The sequence below is a fragment of the Bos indicus x Bos taurus genome, chromosome 24 (genome assembly GCF_003369695.1).
Source record: "Bos indicus x Bos taurus breed Angus x Brahman F1 hybrid chromosome 24, Bos_hybrid_MaternalHap_v2.0, whole genome shotgun sequence".
Classification (NCBI taxonomy): domain Eukaryota; kingdom Metazoa; phylum Chordata; class Mammalia; order Artiodactyla; family Bovidae; genus Bos; species Bos indicus x Bos taurus.
Genome location: NC_040099.1, coordinates 55,092,800 through 55,120,325, shown reverse-complemented (window position 1 = coordinate 55,120,325; position 27,526 = coordinate 55,092,800). Strand labels below are relative to the sequence as shown.

At 39.5% G+C, this 27,526-nt stretch overlaps 1 protein-coding gene across 11 annotated transcripts in view; it reads left to right on the top strand.

Moving 5' to 3' along the window:
• The first annotated feature begins 1,657 nt into the window (after positions 1-1,657).
• TCF4 (transcription factor 4) overlaps positions 1,658-27,526 on the top strand; it is a 385,601-nt gene continuing 359,732 nt past the window's right edge. For 3 of the 11 annotated variants that reach the window (XM_027525690.1, XM_027525691.1, XM_027525692.1), the window contains exons 1-3: positions 3,323-3,477; positions 4,439-4,530; positions 6,189-6,261. In XM_027525690.1, coding sequence (XP_027381491.1) covers positions 4,459-4,530; positions 6,189-6,261 — 145 coding nt within the window. In that variant the 5' untranslated portion in view covers positions 3,323-3,477; positions 4,439-4,458. Of the gene's footprint in view, positions 2,165-3,012; positions 3,030-3,314; positions 3,478-4,438; positions 4,531-5,438; positions 5,530-5,619; positions 5,725-6,188; positions 6,262-27,526 lie in introns of those variants that run through there. The other 8 variants (XM_027525705.1, XM_027525688.1, XM_027525689.1 and 5 more) reach the window with 8 other exon arrangements.

Genomic DNA, 27,526 nt, shown 5'->3' with positions numbered 1-27,526 from the left:
AAAGACATTGACATCAAGCCTTATTGATTAGAGGCAGAGCCTCTAAAATAAAGAGAAGTAAAATACTTCTCTTAAACCTTTGTGATCTTTTTCATTACATCGTCTCAGTTGAGAAGGCAGATGCTTATTCTGAGAATTAGAGATACTGCTTGTGATTATGCAGTATATAGTAGTGTCTAAAGGTAAAATTTTAAGATGAGGGCACGGATGGGTATAGAAGACAGGAATCTGCAGTGTGTGAAGAGACAGGAAACAATCCACAAATGCTCTAGTTCTTGTTCTCTAAAAACTTATATATAAACAAAAGAGCATGGTCATTGCCACAAAATCGCATCAGAAAATGGAGATTAGGACATTCCCATTGCCAGACGGTATGGGAAGGTGGTTGGATGTGAAGTCTGACTGTAGACTGCGTGCCATCAAAGGTGGGTTCTATCACTTAATAAAGTTGTGTAATTGAGGCAAGTTTGTACCATTTACTCAGCGGCTCTGGGTCCAGAAGTAACAAACTCCAGAGTTATTCTCCAATTTTTGAGAAATTCTTAGGACAGCGTTTGGCACATGGTAAACTCACAACGTAAGTGCTAACCTTTAATTATTATTACTTGCTTTTCTTCGGTGGGAGGGCTAAATGCTATTCTTCTGGAGTACAGAAATCTCCATTTAAAATCCCATGGGCTAGATTAGAGATATCAGTTGGCTTAGTAAAGAGTTAGAGATGCAAAGAGAAGATTTCTTTCCGGGCATCTCCGTCTTTGTCTTTATCCTTTTAATTCTTACTAAATTCATAAAGCAGGCATTTGCTATTTGCATTTCAGAGACCAGAAAACTGGCTAGAAGACTTTCTCCGCCAGAACTCGTCCACTGAGTTAGTAGTGGGTCACCGGATAAAACTGGGACTTGCCTAGAGGTCCAGCAGTTAAGACTCCATGCTGTCACTGACGCTGCTGCAGGTTCAGCCCCTGGTTGGGCAGCTAAAATCCCACGAGCCCGGGCCACGGCCAAAAAATCTAAGTCTACAAGTAAACAGACGAACGTCTTCTTCAAGTGGAGACTTCCTGGACTTCGAGTTCTCTTTGCCAGGAGTCTAGAAAAAGGTGGGACAGCGGTGGTGCAGGTGAGGACCCACATCCCTCTGCAAGGCCAGCGAGCTGCTCTTGGCTCATCTGCCTGTTTCCATGCCAGCCAAGCTTCGCTAAGAGGACCGGCTCCACATTGAGGGAGGATCAGACTTCGGTTTTCGTCCAGGAGGCCGCCGTGCCCTCTCCCGGCCTCCCTCTCCCAAGTAGCCCTCAGGGGATCCGACTTCTTGAAGCCAGTCTACGGAGTTTCATTCCTTCATTTCTTTAGAAGCCAGACTTTGGGGTCAAAGAACAGAGAAGGGCAAGAGCTAGGAACAGGGAACAGCGCGCAGGAGCACCGGGCCCGCGGAAGGCCCTGGCCTCGGGTACCCTTGCGGTCCGGCAGCACGCGCGACGCCCACCCGTACCCCGCCGCCCGCCTCCCTTCCCGGAGGAGGCGTGGCCCGCACGCGCCGCCATCTTGGAGGCCTCTCTAGGCGCTCTGTTTACTACTCTATGGTCGCCCGCTCCCGCCCCGCCCCTCCCCAGTCATTGTCTGGAGGAGCCGCGGCGGCCGCAGCGCCTTCTCTTTATAAGCCCGCAGTGCCCGGATGTGAATGGATTACAATGTATCTTTCAGGGAAACCTATTATTATCAATGTGACTCCACGGGGGAGTCAATGGTGATGATCAGGAGGAGGAGGAGGATGAGACACCTCTAAACTTGGAACAAGTTTAAGACTTTATAAGAGGAGAAGAAAAAAAAAAAAAGCCAACAAGATTTGTCTGAGGAAAAATTATCACTATCCTGTGTTGATATTTTTTTATAAACAATAAGAAAAAGTTGTTGGATTTTTTTTTTTAATGATTTCTTTTTGGGGGGAGGGAGTTTTGTTGCAGTTTTATGGTGGAAAATGCAAAAACCAGAGCCAGGTGCATAATCTTGTATTCTGTGGATATCCCTGGAACAGAACTGAGTACCAGTTAAAATACTTTTTTGGGGGATACACATGTGAGATACTCAGTACTTGCAGAAGATTTTTGTTTCTCTTTTTAAAGTCACTTTCCTTGGAATATTGTGAGCATATTTGTGGCCACTTAAGGTAACGTTACAATTTGCTGTCAGAGTAAACTGTTTGTAATTGAATTTAATTTTTAAAATGTCGATCCCAGTGTTTTATTAAAACAAAAGGAACAACCTATTAAATAACTGCCAATGGGAAAAAGTGTGTGCATGCGTTTTGTGTATGTACTCGCACATCTAGCCATAAGTGTTTATAGAATGTGTATTTTAGCACACGTTAAAATAGCGTCTGTTGCATATACTGGGTGAAGCACGCTTGTTATTACAAAACTGTAGAATTATGCAGCTTAATTTTTATCCTAAAAAGTGATGTGAAAAAGTATGTTTTAAGAGCATGCAGGGCCTGTGATGGTCAGTGTTGAATGAAAAACTTATCGTGCTGGCGAACGGGTACTTAGCGTGCCTAGGAACTCAAGTGTAAAACAAAACATCTACCCTCAAAAATTGCCTTTTTTGGGGGGGCGAAGTTCACAGCTATACTATTCTGTGACTTAAAAGGGAGGGGTAAAAAAAAAAGTATGTAATTTAGGTTTCGCCTCCCCCCCCCCCCCCCCACCAACGCAGAACTACCGATAGGAAAATCTCCCCCAGTAAAATGTCGCTTGGTTTGTATCTGGTAAAGAAAAAAAAAAAATATTGTTCCTCTTGGCAAAGTCTTTTTGCATCACGTGTATTTGCAGCCTAGTATAAAGTTGCTTTACCGTGTGTGGATGTGTGAGTGAGGGGGAACGGGAGAGTCAGAGAAAGAAAGAAGTGAGGGGACGTAAAGTGGAATCCGTTTCAAAGTGTGCCTCGGCTGGATGAAACGGGCAAAAAAAAAAAAAAAACCCAACCCTGAAGGGTGCAGGCTTCAGATTGTAACTGACGATCTGAGGGAAAATGAGGTGCTCGGTGAAATTTCGTTTGTTTTTTTTTTTTTTTTGGCGAGGCGGGGGAGGTGTGGAGATGATTTTTTTTTCTTTTCTTTCTCGGGGGTGGGGTGGCGGCGGGCGGGCGGGGGGTCCGCATCCCAGCCAGCCCGACCCGCGCGCGCCGCGTCGCCCCGCCGGAGCCGCCCCCCCACCCATTTCTTTGCTGAACTTGCAATTCCGTGCGCCTCGGCGTGTCTCCCCCTCCCCCTCCGCCCGTCCCCTCCCCTCCCCGGAGAAGAGAGTTGGTGTTAAGAGTCAGGGATCTTGGCTGTCTGTCTGCGGAGCTGTAGTGGCGGCGGCGGCGGCGGGGACCGAGCGGGCGCGGGCGGCGGCGGCGGCGGCGGCGGCTGAGGCGGCGGGTAGACATGAACGCCGCCTGGGCGCCGGCGGTGCACCGAGAGCCCCTTCTCGCGCGCGGGCGGTAGGTAGCGGCGCCGAGCGCGGCGGGCTCGGCGGGGCCGGAGCGCCGGGCGGCGCGGGGGGCTCGGGCTCGGCGGCCCCGCGCGCGGCTCCGCGCCTCCGGCGCCGCGGGCGCCCGGTCTCCCCGGCGCTCCCGCTGGAGACACCCCTTCCCCTCCAGCGCTCTTCCCTCCCCCTCGTCCCTGCGCACCCCCCTCCTCCCCGCCCGGGCCCCCCCACGCCCTCCTCCCCGGCGCTGCCGCTCGGAGGGACCGCTGACTTTGCCAAGGGCCTGACTTTAATTTTTACAACCCTTTCTTTCACAAATTAGGGCGCTGGACAATTACAAGCCCCGACCCTCCACCGCGGGGCCACCCCCCCGCCCCCCGTTCTTTTCGCCGACCCTGTCACCCCTCCCCCTTTGGACGTGTTTTCACTCCAGAGACGCTCATCTTTAATTTCTTTATAGCTACTTTGAAACGCAGAGGGGAGTGGTGTGTGTGAGTGTGTGTGCGCGCGCGTGTGTGCGAGTGTGTGTGTGAGTGTGTGAGGGGGGTGGGGTGGAGGGTGGGGGGGAAAGTTGAGACCGGATCGTTCGGAGTAGTTTCTCTTTTCTCTGTGATCCATTCATTTCTCGCTCTACCTCCTGTTGCATAAAATGATGCGCTGAGGAGCGGCAATTTTTTTTTTTTCCCTTTCCCGGATTTGGTTTTATAGTGGATGTTACCAGTTTTGATCGTCTTTTTGGAAATACAGTATCAATATCGCTTTTTTTTTTTTTGCTATTGCTGCCTATTCCATCTTAAAAAAAAAAAAAAAAACAACCCAGCAACTCTCCTATCCCTCCCTCCTTTCCACCTTAATCCCACCCGCCCCCACGTCCCCACCCCAACCCCCCCACCCCCAGTCTCCAAAAATCCGATTGTGTTTTCTCCAAGGATTGGGACTGGATTTTCTGATTGCGGTTATTTCCATGTTTCTAGGTTTGTGTGATTTTGCTAAAATGCATCACCAACAGCGAATGGCTGCCTTAGGCACGGACAAAGAGCTGAGTGATTTACTGGATTTCAGTGCGGTAAGAAAGAACGGTGGAAACTAACAACAGCTGTAAAACAAAACAAAACCAAACCAAAAAACCCAAGCACTTTGAGCTAGAAACCAATAGAATCTGAAGGACAGGAATAATTTTTAATTGGCTGAATCCTTGGTAAACATGAAGGTCTTTTTGATAAGTTTTTAACTACAGTTTTTGGGTGTGATGGAGGATTCAGGCTTTTTTTTTTTCAGTCTGATTACTTGCTTTGAATTCACTACCCACCGAACCCCCAAATAATGGAGTCTCACCCCAGTGGAAGGGAAAAACAGACACTCCTAAAACTGTAAACCACCCCTTAACTTGGCCTTATCAGAACACTAAAAGTACTGGTATTTTGCGTGCTCCTCTATTTACTTATTTATTTTTCTGAAAATGGAAAAGAGAAAATAGGAGACCTCAGTTGGCTCAAAGTTTTAAACTGATGATGGTTTGGAATCAGTAGGACCCTGCCTTCCTCCCATTTAAATCTTTTCCTGGGATTCTGAAAACTCGTGTGTATATGCTGAGCACACATTCTTTAGAAACCCTTTAGACTGTAAATTTCGTAGTCGGGGAGATCAGCACAAAGCAGAACTTACACACTTGTGGAGTTTTACGGCTGAACTTGGTCCTTCTCCATCACTTTGTCTCCCTTCCCCAAACCAAGTCCCAAGCATGTCAGGGGAATTAAATTCATTTTTAATGCCAGATGAGTTTGGTGTCAGATGCATTTGCAAAGCAAAATGAAAAGAATCCACAAAACACACAAAATCCAAACCGCCTTCTAAGTGGGGGGCTCTCTTTTCTTGTTGCTGCTGCCGCTGCCGCTGCTGCTACTGCTGCTGTTGTTGCTGCTGCCGCTGTTCTAGACCTTCTGGAGAAATGGCTTTCGGAAGTTTTGCCAGGAAATGTAGCCCTAGGCAGCTTTTAGCCCCCTTTCTGCTTGCTGCACTTTCTCCATTCGTTCCTTTGCTTTCTGCAGGCTCTGACTCAGGGAAGGTGCGCGTTATCCACTAGATAACGTCGAAGAAGAGGGAAACCAATTAGGGTCGAAATAAATGCTGGAGAGAGAGGGAGTGAAAGAGAGAGAGTGAGAGTGAGAGAGAGAGAGAGAGAGAGACAGACAGAGAGAGAGGGAGAGAGTCTTGCTTCAAAATGCTCTCATGTTAGAGACGAAATGAGAATTTAGTGCAGGTGGCACTTTTATTTTTATTTGGGTTCACATATGACAGGCAAATCCTATACGGGATCGAAATGGACATTGCCACGTTTATGGCCAAGGTTTTCAATATAAAATAAACAACTTTTTTCTTCTCCTTTGTAAAACTCGTGTCTTCTAGAGAGCTCGCTGCCCTCCAAACTGAATCTTGTTAACATTGTGGGGACTGTGCTGTGGTTTAAAATGTAGTACTGCCTAGCTCTGGCGATTTAATGAACCTGAGGAAAAAGAAAGAGCAGAGTGGTAAAGAGGTGGGGGGGTAAGAGTGATTGGTAATATTGTACCTGTTTTAGTTTTAAGTTGGATGGTGATGTATTTTACTAAAATGAACACTTAGCATAAACTGTACGTTATATAGTGAGAGTATGAAAGGTCTCAGATGAGCTCTGAAGGCATGGATGTCTTCTTTTCAACAGTAATATTTCTTTGTTTCTTTTAGATGTTTTCACCTCCTGTGAGCAGTGGGAAAAATGGACCAACTTCTCTGGCGAGTGGACATTTTACTGGCTCAAGTATGTAAATTCTTTTCTTAGTGTGTAGTTAAATGTCCTTAGCTGTTTGTTCACTCATGGTATATTTTTGGCTCTGTTAAAGTGTCCTGCAAAAGTCATTGAAATTTTAGCCTGTAATGATATGGTTATTTCATTATCCATTAGTAGTATAACTTAGGCAAAAACGTTATCTTTTGCAAAATTATAAGTTTTTTTTTTTGAATCAAGAAAACTGTCTCAGAATTCTGTCACTTAATTTAAAAGCAATTTTCTAATACAGTTGTAATCAAACATGTGAAGATAAGGCAGTATTAACATGGGCGAATAAATTAATGTTTCCTTACTGAAAATAGAGGGAAAAATCTAACTTTCATGAAAAGGGCAGATTCCTTGTAAATAATCAAGTTTTCTGGGAGCTATGTATAATTAACCCTTTAAAAAAAATGAGCACTTAATTTTGTAGATGAATGCTGCGTAGTAAACCATAGCTGTAAATAGACTCTTTCTAATCCAAGAGCTGAATATGAATTCATTTGTATTTAAAATATCCTTTTTGGTGCTTTAGCTGTTTTTCTCCCCCTAAGTATTTACTTGTGCAGTGAATTTTTGCTATGTTTAAAGTTACAAATTTGGAAGGACTTTTACATTTTATAAATGAAAGACCTTTGGCTGATGCTTTCAAAAGATGTTAGCGGTATTCACAAAGGCATCTGTGTGTGCAATGATTATCTGGTATCTAAGGAGGAGTTGTAATAGGGGACTCTCTGAAGGTCTCTTACTAAAAGTGAAAATATGCTATTCATTTAAAAAGTTATTTTTTTGTCCAGTGAATTTCATATCAGAAGGAGGCATACATTGTTGCTTGCTGTCCTTTTAGGTTCAAGGCTTAAATCCATTTATGCCTATTAAACAGCTATAGTATCTTAGGAGTTCTGGCAGTGGTACCTAACAGGACATTAGACAGAGTCCTGTTCTTAAGTCAGACTGGTAAATATTGACATCGTTCAGCTCTGAGATACCAGTGGAATTGTCTGTTAGCTATTGAAGATAATTTCACGTCTCTTAATATTCATTTGGTGCTGTAGCAATGAAAGAAACCTATTCATCTTTGTGATTTGTATAATTGGTATGTTTTTTCTAAAACGAATGGCTTTGAAAAGTTGCTCATTTCCAAATAAGTTACTTCTCCTTTTGCTGGCCCCATAAGTCTAAGGGAATTATCTCTAAAACTCGATTTATGAAATATGAGATGCCTCCTATACTTACATTTTTTTTGGGGGGGGAAGTCCACTTTGATTAAAAGGACTCTTGACCATATGTTTATGTTTTGACTGTCCTGGCACCTGTTATATTTTTAATTTGGGACTTACTTTTTTGTTTGTTTTCATATTGTATCTTCCACATTTCTATATTGTGTTCTCTACACAGTTTTGAAGGAAAGATGAGTGCAAGTGTCTGTTGTAGGTAAATTAATTTTTCATGTTAGTATCAAAAGTAACTTTATCTCTGACAGTAGTTTTCTTCAAGATTTTCCTTAAGAAAATGTGTATTCAGTTGAAATCTGAAAGTAGATTATGTCAGAAAGGCTCAGAGATAGACTGATTTCAGAGTCAGTGCAAAAATACTCTTTTGTACTTTTTGTAAAAGCTGACACATTTGGAGTAATTAAGTAGATCAGTTTCGGTATGGTTTAATAAAGTAAGATTGATTTAGAAGCATGAAATTGTGTTGCATTTAAAAGACGACTGTGCATCTTGGTCCCTTTTCTGTGTTCACATTGGAATGAAGTCTTTGCTATGATGTTTAAATGTTCACAGAGTATAGGCTGGATGAGTATGAATATGTATTGATGAATTTTGGTAAGTGGTCATATATTGAAACTTACACAGTTCTTAAGACAGTATATCTGTATACATAAATCTGTCTTATACAGACAATAAATCTGTATAAGACAGAGACTTCATCGTTAGTGAGATAGTTTGTGATATTTCCAGTGAATATGCTCTGATTATTTTTAAGGTGTTGAACTTTAAGTGACTTTGTACCGGCCAAAGGTGTAGTTTTCAGGCCCATATGTTTACTTATAGGTAAAAAGTGTAGTGGCTATTTTGTTCTGGCGGCTGGATTGCAAATGCAGGGTATTCATCCGATGGAGTATGATGGGGACTGTAATATACAGAGTACAGATTGGAGTGTTGATTTTTCTCATCTGTCCAAGACATAGTAAGTGGCTTTGTTTCTACTCAGTAACAAAGCTAAGTCCCCTTTTAAAGCACCACACGTAAAAAAAAAAATGAGGAAAACTGCATTTTGCCCCTTTCCTGAAAGGATGGACTAGAAAACTTTGGACTGAGAAATAATTTTCTAAATGTACATCTGGTTAATATCCATTGTCCCGAGCAAGGGTGCTCAGATAGCATTTTCATGGGTAGCTTTGAAACTTGGGTCCAGGGAAAAGAGATCCAAAGTGTAAGTGAACTGTTCATGTTGGGGTAGACCGCTCTGTTGCTTTCAAAGTGAGGCATGGTGATGTTTCAGGCTTCAAGTTCTCTGTAGCTGTGAGTTCCATTCATGTATAGGACGCTCCATCGTGATTTGCAGTGTGAGAATGGAAATAAAGTGTGGCCATGTTGCCTTTAATCTTTCATTTCACAAACATGGTTTTCCCTACCACCTTAAGAAATGGTGAGGCTGCTAGGGAGAATGGAATGTAACCTGAGCTACAGCCTGACATTCCCAGGGAGCATTTTTCACATGAAAGGCTTTTGTCAACCCAGGAAAGGACCAGCCGTTTTTGTTTGATGTTTGCAGGTGTTCAGCAGAGAGCACTAAAACAATTCAGCCATGATAGTTCAGAATGTGGATGACCTTAACAGGGAGAATTGGTGGGCTCTGGAATTATTTGTAAGAAATAGTTGAAATCTATATGGTGACTTCTATAAAGGGATTTCAGATCCATTATATCATTGATCTTAAAACAAGCTAACAGCATCCACATGGCTGGATGACTGGAAAATTATTCTCATTAAAAAGTAAGATGGCCAAGTTACCCAAAAGGAAAAAAATATGCATCTAGAATCTATAATTTATTGATGAACAGGGATTTAATTTTCTAATATAACAAAAATGCAGTTTTCTTTGGTCACCTTTGATTCCTTTATGAGCAAAAGATAAACGCACTAGCTTTGGCATCTTTTAAAAAGTGGTTTTAAAGTTGGGGCTCTAAAATTATCCATACTCAACAATAGCCCTGGTCACATCTGTTACAAGTATTTACACTTAGTCTGTGACGGATTCTACATCTTTCGCCCTCAGTTTAAAAGTTGAGCCTTTTCCCCCTGTAACTGTTTAGTTTTACTTAGGTGTTCAGCATTTGTTAAAGGTGCCAAATGAATGGGTGTTTTAACAATTAACAGCAGCAATAAAATACCACATCCCTGTCATGGTCATTTCTGGAAGCGAAAAAATATCTCTTGACATTCACACAAGTTTGTTCACCAATATCCACGTGACACCCAAATGACACATAAGTTTAGAAAATTCAGTAAGAAAAAAATATCGATCCAGTGGGTCGTTTTGTATTGTAGAGAAGAGTCAAATGGCCAGCATCCTGAATTAATTTCCATCCGTACAGTTTGAGTTCATGGTTATGGTGTGAAAAAAAATTGGTCTCCCCCAAAGGTATTTGTGGAGTAGAGTTATTTAATTGTGTGTGTGTGTGTGTCTGTTTTTAAACAGCCTTACTATTACAGTGCAGTTCATAATGGTGGTGTGGCTTTTTGTAAAACGAAGAATAAATTAACAGGTTAAAAAATAAGGAAAGTGGTGTTAAACCCATTTCATTAGAATCATACAATTTTGGGGGTAGGATCCCCTTAGAAATACACAGCCCAATGCCTTCATTGTACATCCAAAGAAAACTGAGGCCCATGTTAAGAGGTTCTCAAGTGTGTGTTTATTTGCTATTCTAAAAAACAAGTTTTGATTTGCTGATGCTCTGTGGCCCTGCAAATCCTTTTATTGGAGTAACATTGGTTTCAGTACTATGTTTTTTCTGTAATTTGTGTTGCATAACAGGGTCTCAGGATTTGTATACTGATATTTGTGCCTACAAATGCTTCTAAATATATATGTGCCCTTTGACTGTTTTTTAAGGTTTGGAGCTGAATTTTGGATCGTTGATCGTTCTGTTTTGCCTGATCTGGCCTGTGATTATTTGCAGGATGTTAGGTTGAATAATAGGGTGTGGATGGGCATGATACTGATGGAATTAAAGTGCTTCTTACTATGCCAAATGGTGTGCTATGCACTTTATACTCTTGTATTTTTTTTATCCTCACAAAAACCCAATGAGATGCCAGGATTACCATGCTCAATTCATAAATGAGGAAACCAGGATTCAGAGATGATAAACTACTTTCTTTCAAGGCAGCCAGGAATGAGTTAGGTTCTAAACCTAGATCTGTCTGCCTAGCTCCGTGTCTTTTCAAAGACACACACACACACACACACACACACACACACACACACACACACACACATGAGGCTTGGTGTACAATACTATTCCTGATCATTAGAATAGATAAACATTTTTAAAAAACATGTTTACACTAATGGTATAAGCCATGTCCATTATTTTTCCTGCTTTATTATCCAAATAAGCTAGCTTTGTAGTTTATGTGGGATTTCAATGTGACTTAGTATCTCTTTCATATTATTATTATTATATTTTTAACCAGGAAAATATAGTGGGTATTTTCAAAGTTGTGGCTTGGTTCTGCTGTAAATTAGCAATCTGCTTGGGTACCAGTAAAAATATTTTGTTTTCAATTTTTATGAACCTAGTCAAACCCCAAGTTGAGGTAACCAAGCTTGCTCTGTTAATATCTAAAAAAATGGTTTCCTATCTTTAACTGTAAAAAAAGTCTTAGAGTTTCTTGTTAGATCTTTGAAACCTAATTTTCCAGAACAAAAATCTTGAATTCTATCTGCATCCCTAAAATAAGTAACTTTGAAGTTAAGTTTTGATATGTCTATTACCAGACATGTGCTTAAAATGTTACATTTTCTAAATTCAGAAGGAAGAAGCAGTACTCTATTTGACACTGACTTAAGTAAATAAAATGCATTAAACAAGTGTAGGGATCCGAGATCTGTTGAGCCTGAAATGCTTCACATTTTTGACAGCATCAGCAAATTATCTTTACCCTACTATTGTAATGAGGAAATCACTTAAATAACAGATGAACAGCTAAGTCACATAAACATATATAATAGAACTATGTAATGAAAGTTTATGCTGTTAATTGCTCGAATCTGTCTTAAATGCTTAGAATCATGGAGCAGTCAAGACTGTCATATAAACAGTTTTGTTTTGAGCTTAAAATTATTCCTTTTTGCTTTCATCTGCTATGATAAACAAAGTAATTTTGGAAGCTTTATAGATCAAACATTTACTCCTAATGGTAAACTGCATTTTATATTGGAAGTTTGCAACCTCGTCCAAGGCAGAGAGTTGAGTCCTGGTGGCCCCAGGCCTGTGATTTTCAACTTTTAGTATTATGATGCCATTTAGGTCTGTTCCCATAAGCCAAGATAACAGATCTGAAGCTGTCTAATAAGGAACATGGTGTGTTTTGAAACGTTCTTTGGTTTACAAGTCTGGAACCAAAATGTTCTTGGCCAAACTTTGAGAACCTATATCTGTATGTTGGGTAAGTCAGATTTTGCACAGACAGAGCATCCAAATGAAGCTAGGTAGGAACAGGAAAAAAAAATCCCCTTTTCTTTTTTTTTTGTCTTTTATGACCTAATTTTTTATGCCCAGGTGTTCTTCCAAGTCAATTGGATGGTGCTGAGTATTGCAGAAAATAAAGTAAAGCATATCATAGGGTTTTTTTTTTTTGGTTACCGGTTTCTTATTACTTTGAATAAAGTTCTCAAAATTGACCACCAAGTTTATTAGCTTACACGTGGGTTATCCATTTTCTAAATTTGTGCGCCCACTTAGACTCAGCAATAAAGTAGGCACAGGAATTTAGGTGGGTCCTTTTGAACCATATGTCTCTTAATGCTTATGAGAGTCATAAGAGAAATAGCAATTTAATCTTTAGAGAAGATTGGTTAACACTTTTTGTACATTTTATATATATATTTTATATCAGGCTCAAAGGAATAGCAAAAGTATTGAAAAGCTTGTCATATTTACTTTCATTTCAGCAATAAATAAAGGCCCAGTTAATCAGCATATCAAATACCCAGGTGTGTTTAGAGTCAGTTTATATGGATGAATTTCAGGGCTGTAAGAAAGTATTTTATTTAAAGGTGCAGCCACTTGATTGTTCAAATGGCTGCTTTTGTACTTCTGTGTGACAATTAACATTTAATGAATGACTTTCTAAACTGCCATTGGTAGTAATTACTATATGTGGTTTATTAACTGCAATCCATTGTTGGATGTGCCTGTATTGATTTGTTTTGCAAACAACCCTTCACACGTTCAGCACTATTTGTACATGACTTTTTAAAGAACATGTTTCGTTTGCTGACACTGATATTGCCCCTAAATTTTTAGCTGACAAATGCCTCTTCGATGGTAATGATTTTTGATTAAATTAAAAGTTCATCTTTACAGCTATACAAATTTTGCACTTTGATCCCCAAGGAATCCCAAAGAAACTACACAATATTTTTTTTTAAGTAAAAGATTTATAGAAATTTAGACTTATCAGGAGAGTTTAGAGATGGTCTATGATTTTTTTAAAATAAAGAGCCAAGGTTTGGGAGGGTTAAATATCTTTTGCTCAAATCATACAGTTGGTTATGGGCTGTAATAGGACACAAATACAGATGTCCTGACCCGCTGGTCAGGGACCCCATGCTGCTTTTAATTAAGATTTGGACTCAATCCGTTGGTACCAACTGTATGTTTCTTAAGAGGAGGGAAACTTGTATGATCTTCCGTTTCTGAAAAATAATAAAAGTTCAGATCGTAAGAGATGGCCCTCGTAATCCAGGTCACTTGTCATCACGTGCTCTAATTTGGCTAAGGCAGTTGACGAATAACTGTTAAAATGTATTGTGTTATTAAAAATAACAAAGTAAGACCCCTGATTAAATATCAGGGCTGTAATTTAATCTTGGGGGTTCTGGCACTGTTCATAAACCATTTGGCTTTTTTCTGTAACAGATGACGTCACAATACAGCTTGATTGAGTTATGACCCTGGGTTGCAGGAGCACCTGCTTATGCCTCTTGACTTCATAGCATGTCAGCATTTCCATTACTTTTTTTCTTCTCTGACATTTTTAAGTTCGAACAGTTAAACGAGACTGATGGTAGGCATATAAACTTTCAGGCCCCTGGGAAAAGACTGTTTTCCCAATAAAACAGAGAAGGTGGTGACAAAGCCCCATTACAGAATACCTTTTAGAATGTTCTTCCGTGCTTTAATCTTCCATTAATTTAAACATTCCCTTTTGGGGTGCTTAGTTGAATTGCAAGGCATCCAAATGGAAGGTTTTGAATCTCAAATTGCTCAAGCCAAGACTTAACTACAAGGCATTTCGAGGACTGTTAAACTAGGGAAGACCTAGCTTCTGTGAAGGAAGATGTTGAAATGATAGCTGTAGACCCTCTATTTTTCTTCTTGGGTAAAATACTGACGAGCAAGTTGTGGAAAAGATGCACATTTGCATATCTTGTCAGTAATTACTTTTATTTCTACTTAAGATGGATACAAATGGATAATGAATGGTTTCAAAAGTTCTGTTTTGTGTGTGTGTGTGTCATTATCTGGAGATTCATAGCATAGCATCAGTTTAGCCCCTCACGTTTTAATATAGTGTTGTACCATGTTGGTTGTGTCCATCTAGCCAGTTAGTTTTTATCTCCCCGTCATAATTCTTACTGATGGTTCGTCTAATACATCTTTTTAGTACATGCTATGCACACATCCCCTGTGTTAGCAATTACAGGACGTAGAGGGCTTTGTGGGAGCAAGGTCCTACCCTGAGAGGGATATATTTTTGACAGAAAAGCACATGTTTAATTAGTACTCAGTGCCCAGAAGGTGAGTGTCACTAACATGGTGGGAGTTTAGATAAAGAGAAGACTTACTTCTTGCTGGGGAAAATTAATAATGAAGGTTTCATTGACAAATAGAGTATGATTCTTGAAAGAAGAGGAGATTTTTTGACCTGGGGATGTTGGGGAGGATTTTATGTCAAGATCACTGTGAACCAGGCGTAGAGGAAGTCCACTGGGAAGGCTGGATGGAAGACAGGAGATTCTTCAGCTCAACACGGACTCAGTTGTGGTCTAGGCATCTGCATCACCTCCAGACAGACATTCCTGTCTTGAATGCCCCCTTTATTTTTCCTTTTCTGATTTTGAGATTTCCTTTCCAGACAATCCAGTTCCTTCCCCATATGTATATATTTTTAATGGCAGTGGCAGCGTGGAAATCAAGATTTTGATATTCTCAGTTTCAAACTCTTCCTGTTATATCATTCAGCAGTGGAAATTTTAAGCTAATTTAGAGAAAGTGATTTCTTTAACTGAATTCTGGCAATCTAGCTTCTTTTGCCATGTTTGCTGTTAAATAGCTATTTCATATTGGCAAAGTGATAGACCCTCAAAGCCTGCATCTTCAAGCTGGAAAAATAAAGTGAAACTCTCCAGTACACTTCAAGAGGGGTTTTACACTGTAGTTAAAAATATTTCCCAATTGCAGAACATCAGCATTATAATTTTATTATCATCACAGGCCATTACTGGTGCTGTGGCCCTTGGTTCAGAAGCTAGCAGGGAAGTGTGCTGATTATTATTGCCATATAATACTTTTGGAAATGCATTTAAAACACAGTCTCAAAGATATTGTGATCATAGCCGAAACCCATATAATGTTTGTAAAAACATTATGGAGTGGCCAGATACACCTCTGAATAAAATGTGTCAAAATTACATCACACATAGGAAAAATATGTAAACACCACCCTCTCCTTGAGTGTTGGGTAGTTCAGATTAAAATGTCTTTCTCTCTGTGACCTCCAAGTGTTTCAGTGTAACACACAATTCCAGTTTCCAGTTCAAACCAAGAACTCAAGTTCTAGTTGAAATTGGTGTAGGAAAAATTTATTAATGAATGACTGTATTTGCTATAGAATATAAACAAGATTTTTATGACAAAGAGAATGTTCTAGACCTAATTTACACATTAAAGTCAGTTCCAAACCTATGTCTTCCTCAAACTTAGTCTTCACTTTCGAACATAAGGGATTCATGTTTGGGAATATTTTGCAACCCTATGCCTTAAAACTCAGAGAGAAAAGCTTTTGGTCATCAGGTGGGTAATCATGTTTCAAGATTGAATCTACAATTTCATACATAACCCAGTTTTGCAATTTGGAAGGGAAGACTGAACAATGTAATTTCAATCCTCGTTCAAATACTTGTTCTTTGCTGTGTACCTTCTAGAGCTTCATTGTCTACTAACTGGTATCCCAAACCATGGAATGCTGTTCTGTTCTTTTGTGGGTGCTGTAATTCTTCATTTAGTTTCTAGTTTTCTTTTGATATTTAATTTCTGCATGATCTTGTTAGCTTCTTCTTACTCTTTCATTTGCCTTTCAGCCCATGTGGAACTGTTTCTCTTTTACATGGATGTACATTTTGCAGTGTCCCACTTTAACATCCCTAGTGATTTTGGTAGAATTGGATCAGGTGAGAAGTAGTCCATTAGTACTTTAAATAATTTTACTTACAATCCATTATTGTTGAAGCTTTGTTTAAAGAATGTTGAAAGCTTCAGAAAAAAGAAAGGAATGACTTACATATAGTTTGGTTTTTTTTTTGCAATGTGAATATGTTTCGCTGAAATAGCAAGAGAATTATTAAGAATGGTTAAGTTTGATTTACTCGCTTGTTCATTCATTCAGTACATTTTTTTGAGAGCTAAGATTCAAATTGCAGTGTGAGGTACTATGGTGATATAAAGAAGAAAATATTTCAGTGCCAGTATTGCAGTTGGAGCATGGTGCTGCTTGCTGTCTTTGGGTGTAAGTTCTATATTGACTCAGTAAGAAAGTGCTTTTCAAATAAGTGATGTCAAAGTGTAGAAGCAGACTTCTTCCAAGGATACTTTCAAATAAGCTAAGTATAGAGTAACTGAAAGATAGTCTGAAAGATTGAAATCCTGTGTACACGGGTACTGCTGCTGCTAAGTCGCTTCAGTCGTGTCCGACTCTGCAACCCCATAGACGGCAGCCCAGCAGGCTGCCCCGTCCCTGGGATTCTCCAGGCAAGAACACTACATGAGTATAAAGGTGGGGGATGCATTTGAATGATTATGGAACTTGGACTTTGGAGAGTATTATGAATGTCTTCTCAAATTTGGTACCAAAGACTTGTTAGAAGGCAATGATAACTAGGCCCCATATATTTTTGTTGGGTTTTTTTTGGAGTGGAAATGAGATATCAGATTTGTAAATTGTACTCGTTTAATTCAAGGGCACTAGATACACTTTTATTCCCACACTTGAATATTTTTGATATTTGTTTTAGAATTTATATGCTAGAACTTACTGATTTACTTTTAAAGTTAAGAAAGTTTAAGTATCTACCATGTAGCAGGTACTATACTGGGTGCCAAAAATAAAATACTGAACAAGACTGGTATAGTTCTGCATTGGCTGAATGTGGGAAACAGACATTCACTGAATAACCAGGCAAAGAAAGGAGAGGTGGGAGGCATCAGAGGAGCTGTGATAGGGCGTCTGACCTAGCAGTCAGGAGAAGCTTCCTGAAGCTGGCACACCTTGGATTGAGGTCTCAGAGGAAGGCGGGTACATGGGAGAAGTGGACTGGGGACCCGCAGGGCCTGGTGTTTGGGGAAGGGTGAGAGCTGGGCTAGAGCTGAGGCTCGGGAGGTGGAAGGTAGGGGCCAGATCATGCCAGGCAGCAAGATCGGGAGACTTTGCAATTTCCTCCCATCAGCTTTGTGCCCGGGAGACCTCTGGCTGCAGCCCGGAAAACGCACCGCAGGGGCAGTCAGTGTCGGTGGCCCGAACCGTGTGTGGTGAGATTTTTGCAGAAACCAGGTGAGAGATGAGGTTGTTAGGCCTCCAGTGTGGGTGGTGAAGGTGGAGAATGGGCCGTAGGCCTTACTTGGAATGTGTAACTTTAGTCCACTGGGGAGCATTCACAGTAGCATTTGCGTGTGTGTGTGCACATGAGAAACTTTTTATAACCTGAATACTTGAAAATTGACTATACATCTTCTAATGGAAACACTGAGACCTCATTCAGCTACCACATGCTGTTGACTGCCTTTTTTGCACCCAGACACCACAGAAGTGCTTTTTATTTTCTGAGAAAAGTGGAAGATGGATTTTGCAGTTCTGTTGTGAGAGGATGCAGAGCTGGGAGTAGGAGAAAGAGACCAAAGGGACTCTTCTTATTTAATGGTTTTCGGTAACGCACTAGTTAGGCTTCTGCTAGCTTAGGTTCTGATTGTTCAGTTGCTCAGTTGTGTCTGACTCTCTGCGATCCCATGGGCTGCAGCACGCCAGGCTTCCCTGTCCTTCACCATCTCCCGGAGCTTGCTCAAACTCATGTCCATTGAGTCGGTGATGCCATCCAACCATCTCATCCTCTGTCGCCCCCTTCTCTTCCCGCCTTCAATCTTTCCCAGCATCAGGGGCTTTTCTAATGAGTCGGCTCTTCACATCAGGTATTGGAGCTTCAGCTTCAGCATCAGTCCATCCAACGAATATTCAGGACTGGTTTCCTTTAGGCTTGACTGGTTTGATGGTTCATTTCAACTTGTGGAATTGAGTCCATCGCATACTTGGGGATCAGGTATCAGCACATCACCACGATGTGGCTGAGCATCTTTGGTGAACTCTAGGAGGGTGGTCAGATTTGGACCATATTCCATCTGAGATGAAAATGCTGTTTACCTGCTTGTGTTTTGTCTGAGGCGGCCATGGGGAAAATCATCTGGTAGCTTTGGATTAGCCACAGAATGAAGCTTTCCGCTCTGAGACCTCCTGGTGAATCTTCCCGCTTACCCTTTCCCTCTGACCGTCTCACTCCTTCTCTGCCCCACTCCCTTTGTTTTCTCACGGATGTGATGCTTCACACTTGGAAGTCTCCTCTCAGCCCGCCAAGTTTGTTAGTACATTAGGAAAGCCGTCACCCTTCTTGCGGTATACTCATGGTTCAAAGTGAAGGAAAAAATAGTTATTTTTTCCCCCTCCTTCTCTCTTTCCATCTTTGCTTCAGGCCTAGCTGGTTAGAGCACGGGGGAATGGGTGAATGTGGGCTGGACCCTGATGGCCACGCCAGTGAGTGATTCTTGGCCCCGGGACCCCCGGGCTCTGCGTGTGCTTCTTCAGAAGAGTGCTGAAGTGGAAGGAGTGAGGTCCGGAACCCTCTGCTCTGAGCGGGAAGCTCCTTAACACATGTGCCTGGAGTTGGTGAGCTAGTGGGTGATGCTGATGCAAGTGGACAACATTCACGTGTTGTTCCTGCCTCCTGGGGAACTCCCATCAGCATCTAGGCATACCTTTGTAACTCTCAGTTTAAAAGAAAAATCGAACGAAATACAGTCACTTTCCTTTTGGCGTGGGGAGGGCGCACAGGGTGCTTGGTAGCACTTTATTATTTTTTTTTGGAAAGAAAAATTGTAGAGTGTTATGGTTGACCCCTCTGTGCTCCTAATATTTCATAATTAGAAAGACAACAAAAGCATAATAAGCCAAACACAAACTCCACCTCTTACTCTCTCCACTGACCGGTCCTCTTTCACAGCAAGAGTTTTGTTGGCTGTTGTCTACACTGGCGGCTTCTGTATCCTTCCCTTGCATATACTTTTCATTAGCCTTACCTCAGCCCGGTATTCCAAACACATTTTACCTTGTAGTGTTTGACACCTGCAGAATAATACATGTAGTGTATGTGAATTATGAAGTTAAATGATGGCGTGAGGAAGACCTGGGGACTTCCCACTCACCGTCAGAACTGGAGCATCATCAGAACCTGTGGGTTTCTTCCTTATCCGCCTTCCCCCATCTTGCTTGCTAGAGATAAATATTCTGTCTTTTTTTAGAGTAGCTTAATGACACGTCTGTGTACCCCTGAACAGTGTGGCGTTTGGTTTCACTTGGTGGAGGGTTAGACGTGTGCTGTCAGTCCTGTACCATCTTGTGCTACTCGCTTTTTTCACTTGGTGTCGTGCGTTTCTGATCTGTCCATGTGGCTGTGTGTGGCATTAGTTCATTTCCACTGCTGGTGAATATGCCTCAGTTTATCTATGTATTGTCCGGTTCGTGAACCTTTGGATCGGTTCCCATTTTTTGAGACTACGTATTTTCTTAAACACCTCTTGATGCGCGCTTGGTCATCTCTTTTGCTGTCTTGGATATCCGTGAGTAAACCTCCTAGGTTACAGAGTCATGCAAATGTTAAGATAACGCCAAATTGTTTTCCAGAGCTGTTACCCAATTTACACATCCACTCACAGCATCAAAGATTATTATGGGTACATACTGTTGTCCACTTTTGGGGTTTTCCGATTTCTTAATTTGTATCAATGTGTGTGTGTGTGTGTGTGTGTGTGTGTGTATGTGTGTTAGTCACTCAGTTGTGTCCAACTCTTTGCAACCCCATGGACTGTAGCCCACCAGGCTCCTGTGTCCATGGGATTTCCCAGGCAAGAATACTGGAGTGGGTTGCCATTTCTTTCTCCAGGGGATCTTCCCAACCCATGGATTGAACCCATATCTCCCTCATGACAGGTAGATTCTTCACAGTTTGAGCCACCAGGGAAGCCCCTTATATCAATCTAGGGGTTATAAAATAGAAAATGTATCTCACTATGGTCTTAACTTGCATTTCCTTGATACTTAATGAGGTTAAACATCTTTATATGTATTTATTTATCATTCATGTTTGTTGTATAGAATCTTCCCTCCTCAGTTTTCTATTGACTCTGTTTTTTTTTTCTTATTGATTTGTGGGTATTCTTGATATATATGTGGATAATAATTCTTTCTCAGTCATGCATGCTGCAAATACTTTCCCTTATTTTATGACCTGTCTTTTGACACTCCCTATGGTATTTTTGATGAATATAAGGCCTTAAATTTAATGTAGTCATTTCTTTTCCTTTACCTTTTCATGTTTTGTGTCATGGTTGGAAAATCCAGCTCTACCTCAGGGTCATGAAGGTATTCTTTTATATGTTTCTTCAAGAAAGGATTTCATAGTTTTGACATCTACATTTAAGTTTCTAATACAGTTGGGATAGATTTTGTTGAGTGGCAGGTAGGGCTTTTAATTCTGCTTTTTCTTAAATATCTTGATACACATTTGTTCTAGAATCATTTATTGAGAAGTCTGGCCTTTCTGGAGGCTTCCACAGTGCTGTTTCTGCAGTACTGTGAGTTTCTGTGTTTGTAAGGGTCTTTCATTCTGAGTCCTTTTTTTTCTGATCTTTTGGTCAATTTGTCTACCCATGGCCCAGTGCCACTTTGTAATAAGTTTCATGCCACATTTTGGTATATGGTAGTAAGGTCTTTTCTCTTCTGCTCGTCCTATATGTACATTTTACTTTTAGCTATTTGGAGGCCTGTCTTCTTCCACAGAAATTTTAAAGTTAAGTTTGCCAAGGTCTTTCATAAGCCTCTTAGGGATTTTGTTCATGTTGCGTGAGATCTAATGATCAGTGGGGGAAAATTGATGTATTTTTAAGGATGATTATCTGCACTCACGTATCTCTTCAATTCTTTAGGTCGTCCTTAATATCTCAAAGTTTTATAGTTTTTTTCATGAGGTCATGTATATCATTTGATGACATTCTTCAGTACCTTATTTTTACTGCCATTGATAATGGTATTTTCTTTTAAATTAAATAGTCAAATTGTTCCATATATTTAATATATACATATACACACACAATTGATCTTTGGGTATTGATTTCATAGTCAGCCATGTTGGTAAATTTTCTTACTGATTCTAAAATTCTCTTTGTGCTTTCATTACACTTTTTTTGTATATTCATATTGTGTGTGAATAATGAAAGTTGTTTTTCTTTTCATACCCCTTTCAAACAGATGTATCTGTTTTAGTTTGTTTTCTTTTTCTTTTCTTGTCTTACTGTGCTACCTAGGACCTCAAGTTCATTCTTGAATAGAAATAGCAATATTAGGTATCCTTGTCTTTTCCCTGATTTTCACTGTTGACATTGATGACGGTATATATTTCATTAAGGAGGGTCATTCTGTGTATATCTTGCTTAGAGTTTGTGAGTGGTGGTGTTTTTATAAATTTTTTTCTACATATATTTAAATTAGGATTTAAAAAATCTCCTTCAACCTGTTAATATTGTGAGTGATATTTATATTTTTCCATATGGTAAATGCCCTTTGGATTTTTGGGATTTGTTAATGTGATTGATGTGTTTTTATTACTGTTTAAAAGTAATATCCTGCACTCAGTTTTTTCTTTTCTTTAGTATCTTGCATCTGTGCTTATAACTAAGATTGATATATAATATTTCTTCTCACTGTCCTTATCTGGCTTTAGCTCCTAGGTTATCCTGGCTTGTAAGATGAATACAACAGTATTTTCCCTCTGTCATCACTTGTAGAGTATGTATAAGTCTCAACTAATCTGTTCCTTGAAATTAGGTAAAACTTGTCTGTGTAACAACTGAGCCTCATGTGAGAAGATTTTAAAGCACTGATAGAATTTTCAAATATTTAAATATTGAGAATGAGAATTTTACTTTCTTTTTCAGTAGTTTTAAAATCATATATTTGAATAAAATTGTATACATAATGGCTTTAATATTTCACATTTCGTGTAAATTTTAAATAGATCGCCATAAAGTTGTGTATGGTATCCTCTAATTAGCTTTCTAATCTCTACTGATTCTATAACTAAGTTTGACTTTTCAGATTTTCCTAATTTTTTGGTATGTTTTCTTTGATCAAGATCACTAGACATTTTTTTAATGTATTAGTCTTTACAAAAAAAATCAGCTTTTGGCTTTGTGGATTATTTGTGTGTGTGTGTTTTCCTACTTCATTATTTTTTAATCTTTATTATTGCCAGCTTTTTATTTGTTTTGGTTTTATTCTGATTTTTTTTTTAGCTTAAGTTCACCACTTAGCTCGTTGTTATTTTTTTTAATCTAAGAACTTAAGGCTATAAAAATGCCCTTTAAGTACTGCTATTAGTATATATTCCATAGGTTTTAGTATGTAACATGTTCCACTAGATGTTATTTGTAAATATTTGAAATCATTTTCTTCTTTGATTCTTGCACAATTTATTGATGCCTTGAAAATTTTACGAATGAATGTGTTATTTATCTTTTTATTATTGACTTTGAATGTAATTTAATTGTTGTCAGAGAACTGTTCCATGTGACAACAGTTCTTTGGTTCTTGTGAGACCTGCTTTATTGTCAGTTTTAATTAATCAGTTTTCATAAGTGTTCCACTGTGTGCTTGGGAAGATTGTGTATTCTTTTATTATTGAGTTGAAGGATTTGTGTGTCCAGAAATTTAAGCTTGTTAATTATGCCTTAAAATTGTCTATACCTTTACAAGAGTTTTTTTGTTTTGTTTTGTTTTGTTTTGTCTGCCTAACATTTTGTCATTAAGAGAAGTGGATTGAAATAATCCTTTATCATGGTGACTTTGCAGATTCTCCCTGTGTTTCTGTTTTGGCTTTGTACGTATTGAAATTGTATGCATTCAAGTTTAGGATGACTAGGTCTTCATGGTTAATTAAATGCTTTATCCACTGTATATGTGGTCATCCTCTTTCTACCATTTTGTCTTATCATCTATTTGGTCTGTTATTAGTGTAGTTATCTCACTTTATTTTTTACTAATATTCATCTAGTGTATCTATTTTTAACCTTTTATTTTCAACCTGTCCTAGATGGTATGTTTTAAGTATTCTTGCTACAGATGAATTTTAATTTTAGTCTAATCAGATATCAAAGGACCTAAGTCCATTACTTTTTTGTATATTTTGGTTTATGCCTCTTACAAAGATGATGCTGTGAATATGCCTGTTGGAATTGTGTGATGTAGTAGCTCTGTGATTAATGTCATCTAAATCTTAAATTTTGATTTGTATTGCTTCTTATACATTTCTTTTTTTCCTCTTATTCCTTTTAAAGTATAACTAGTTAGTATTTCTTTTTTTTTTTACTCCATTTTGCCCTCTCATTCTTTGAAATTTATTTGTTTTTTTTAGTGATTCCTTTAGATTTTACTGTGCATAGTCATCTGACAGTCTAAAATTTATAATCTTAACTCTCCTTTGAAACAGTTTTAGCACCACAGAGGAGTTCTTTATATCACTCTTTTATCTACTTAGAGTACTTTTGTTTGGAACTTTAAAATATTTCCTGCAAATTAGACATTATTCTTATCTTAGCATTATAGACAGTGTTTAGATTTACTTGTTTAGTAATTTCTTTGCTCAGTAGTTTTTGGCTTCTTTGGCGTTTGTGGGATCATTTTATTTGATGAATAATATATCCTTTAGAAGTTTTTTGGTATAGGAATGTTAGAGCCCAAGTCATGTATTTTTGTTTTTCCAAAGTGTCCTTATTCTTGTTCTTGAAAGATCATTTTGCAGGGCACAAAATTTCAGGTTGACGTTGTTTTTTTTTTTTTTTTTTACTTAGATGATTTTATTCTAATACATTCTGAATTCCATTGGGGTTCTTGGGACCTCTGCTGTCTATTCAATTGCCATTCCTTTCTAGACAGCTGTCTTTTCCCACAGCTTTCCTTTCTCATTTTGGTATTTAGCAATTTAGTAATGTTATTTCATTAAACTTCTTAGCAGTTTTTAAGAGAATATTCATTTATTTTTGTTGGAAATTCAATATCCCTATATCACTTTTCTGCTCGTGTTTGTTTGTTTGGTTTTCTGCCTCTCTTTTGCTGACTGCTCTTCTGCCTGAACTGTAAATTGAATCCCTTGAGGATCTTACCTGGACCCTCTTTTCCTTCTCTGCTGAGAGGCGGTATGGCACAGTGCTTCCATCTGGAATCATATTGGGTTGGTTATCATCAAGTTATTAGCAGCATTTTCATATTGTAAAGTGGGTAAAAACAGGATAGTTGGGAGAATTCAGTAAGGTAATACTTGCCATGCCCTTGACCCGTATCCAATGTACAGTAGGCGGTTGGTACATTTACTTTCCTTCTCGTGTATATTTTCTTCCTGAATCATCTTTGTTTCTAAGCGACCAGCTCTCATATGTATTGCTGTAGTATCATTTGCATTTCTCAGTGTCAGTTTGTAGAGTCAGCTGTCTATTTTATTCGATTTCCTCCTCTGCCTTTACTCTACGTCTGTCTGTCTTCTGTATCTTAGGAATGGCGCTCCCATGCACCTAGTTGATTAAACTGAGATCTGAACACATTGGCCCCTTTATTTCTCCCCATCTAATCATCCTGGAGTTCTGCTCGCCACCTCTACTTTGACCAGTTGAAGTGAAGGACTGTCATTTCTTGTCTGGTATACTCTAGGAGCCTCCTGACTGTATTTCCACTTCTTCCTTGAATCTATGTTTGGAAGCAGTCAGGGTGAGTTTTTTAAAAATGCCAAACAAAATAGTTCACCCCCCATCTTCAGTATTTTGCACTGTTAGAAACACTTTCAGTGTTATAGACTGACTTTTGTGCTCTTTAACATATCCTAGACGTGTCTGTCCAGCCTCATTCGGATCTTGTTTCCTATTGCACTCTGTATTTAAACTACATTGAATTTCTTTTAGGTTTTGGAGTTTGACAAGTTTTCCTTGATTCAGGGCCTTTGCACATGCTCTGGAGAACCTTTCCTCTCATTCTTTACCTGACTAACTCCATTCAGACTTTATCTGAAAGACCATTTTCTCAGAGAGGCTTTCTTTGATCTGCTAATCTAAGTTAAAATTTATTTTTATTCAACAGATTCTGGATTTGATTAATAAGTGATTCAGTAATCATATATATGTATTAAAATTTGAATTTACTGATTAAGAGGAGTGATAGTTCTACGAGATCATGCTCATTTTAAGTTTAGTCATAGTATTGTCATTGGAAACCACTAAACGTTTTTTTTGTGTATTTATCAGATTTTCAGAGTCACATAAATTTCTGATGTGTCCGTGCTAAGCTGCTTCAGTTGTGTTCAACTCTTTGCGACCCTGTGGACCCTAACCCACTTGGCTCCTGTGTCCATGGGACTTCCCAGGCTAGAATACTGGAGTGGGTTGCCGTGCCCTTCTGCAGGGCATCTTCTCAACCCAGGGACTGAACCCGCGTCTATTGCATCTCCTGCATTGGCGGGCAGGTTCCTTACCACAAGTGCCATCTTTGAAGCCCCAAATTTCCCATGACTATAACATTTTTTTGGCATTGTCACATATATTTTGCATGTAGATAAAATATCAGCCCAGATTAGGGACGGGAGAGTTCACACTCATGAGGCCCTCTGATGCACTGTCCCGTGTAAAGCCCTGAAAGCTAACCGCTGAGGAAGAAACTGTGGCTCAGAGGATCCCCTGCGTGCTGTCCAAGGCCTTAGAGGTAGGGAGAGGGAGCCTTGGTTTAGTCCAGCCATGGGAGCTGTAACGGGGGATTCTGCACCTCTGCCTTATTTCTTCTCTTGCAGACTTCTAAAAAATTTCTGTAACGAGTAGAGGTTGCAATGTTCTTAGACATGTATCACCTCACATAGTATGTACATCAGGTTCTGGAGGGAGCTTGACGTTTTCAACACTTCATTATGGATCAAGCTTTTTATTCACTAACTCTTCTATTCCCCAGAGCATCCCTCTGATGTCTTTGAGTGGACAGCTGATGAAAATTAAACAAAGAACAATTAAGTGAGTTCTCTGAGAAGTGACATGGTGGAATATTGAATTATTGTTGAATATTTTTTATTAGCTGGAGAAGGAGAAAACATAGAAACTTTTAATTTCAGTAGTTGTGTCTGTCTATTTTCTGTCTGGTTGACTGGCTATTTATTTTTAAAAAAATGTAACTATACAGCTGAACCTGGATTTTATGGATATTATTCTTAGGAGAAGGCTAAGTTTTGGTGTTTTATTTTTTGAGGTAATTCTTTATAAAGAAGAGTATTAACTAGATAAGTGTTCAGTTAGTATTTAGTTAAGGCAAGGATCAAGAAGGTGGAACTAAAATTTGGGGACCGTTATTGGGTGAGTTGGATTCTTTGGGCCAAGTAGGGGCAGGGCGTCCTTGGCCAGACATAAGAGGAGACTCTGTGGAGGGTTGCATTAAGTGCCGGTGAACTGATTTTTCTCTCCAGAGCTTTCCCACTGCCGTTTGTGGCTCGTGCCTCCTTTAATAAATATTTTGGGCTTTGGCAGGACATTTTGATTCGAATAAACATTTTGGTATTTTGATTTTTTTAAGATAAAATTTAAAAGGAAGCTCACAGGAGTATTCAGACCCTTACGTTACGGGTTTTACCATTTTACCTCTTACATGTGTGCTATCTGAAAAAGGAGTTTTCCTTAAAAGAAGAAATCATTCTTTAGACCTGGAGAATAAATACATGTTTCTGAGACTAGAATGGCATAGTCTCGAGCAAAGGTTAGCAAATTCTTTTCTGTAAGGGACCAGCTAATAAATGTCAACTTTGTGTGCAATATACTCTCAGCTGCAAGTGCTAAATTCTGCTGTTGTAGCGGTTGTAGCTGTAGGTAACCAGTAAACCAAAGAACAAGACTGCATTCCAGTAAAACTTTATTTTAAAAAACAGGCGGCAACTGGATATTGGTAGGGTTGGGGAGGACATGGCTTGCAAACTCTGTGTGCTTAGTCGCTCAGTCTGTCCAACTCTTTGTGACCCCATGGACTGTAGCCCACCAGGCTCCTCTGTCCATGGCATTCTCCAGGCAAGAATACTGGAGTAGATTGCCATGCCCTCCTCCAGGGGATCTTCCCAACCCAAGGATTGAACCCAGGTCTCTCGCATTGCAGGAGGATTCTTTACCCTCTGAGCCACTAGGGAAGCCTGATATCTAGAGAGATATATTTTAGATCTACATGTTAGAAAGGATGGGCTTCTGCTTCCATTCTTCTCCATTATTAGCTCTATGATCTTGGACAATTGGGCAACTTACTTTAAATCTCAAAGAGTGAATTTGTCTGTTTGAAAAATGAAAAAAAAAATTGTAAAAAACATGGATAGTCACATATTTTCTTGTATGGGCAATATATGTTTTCTTTATACACTT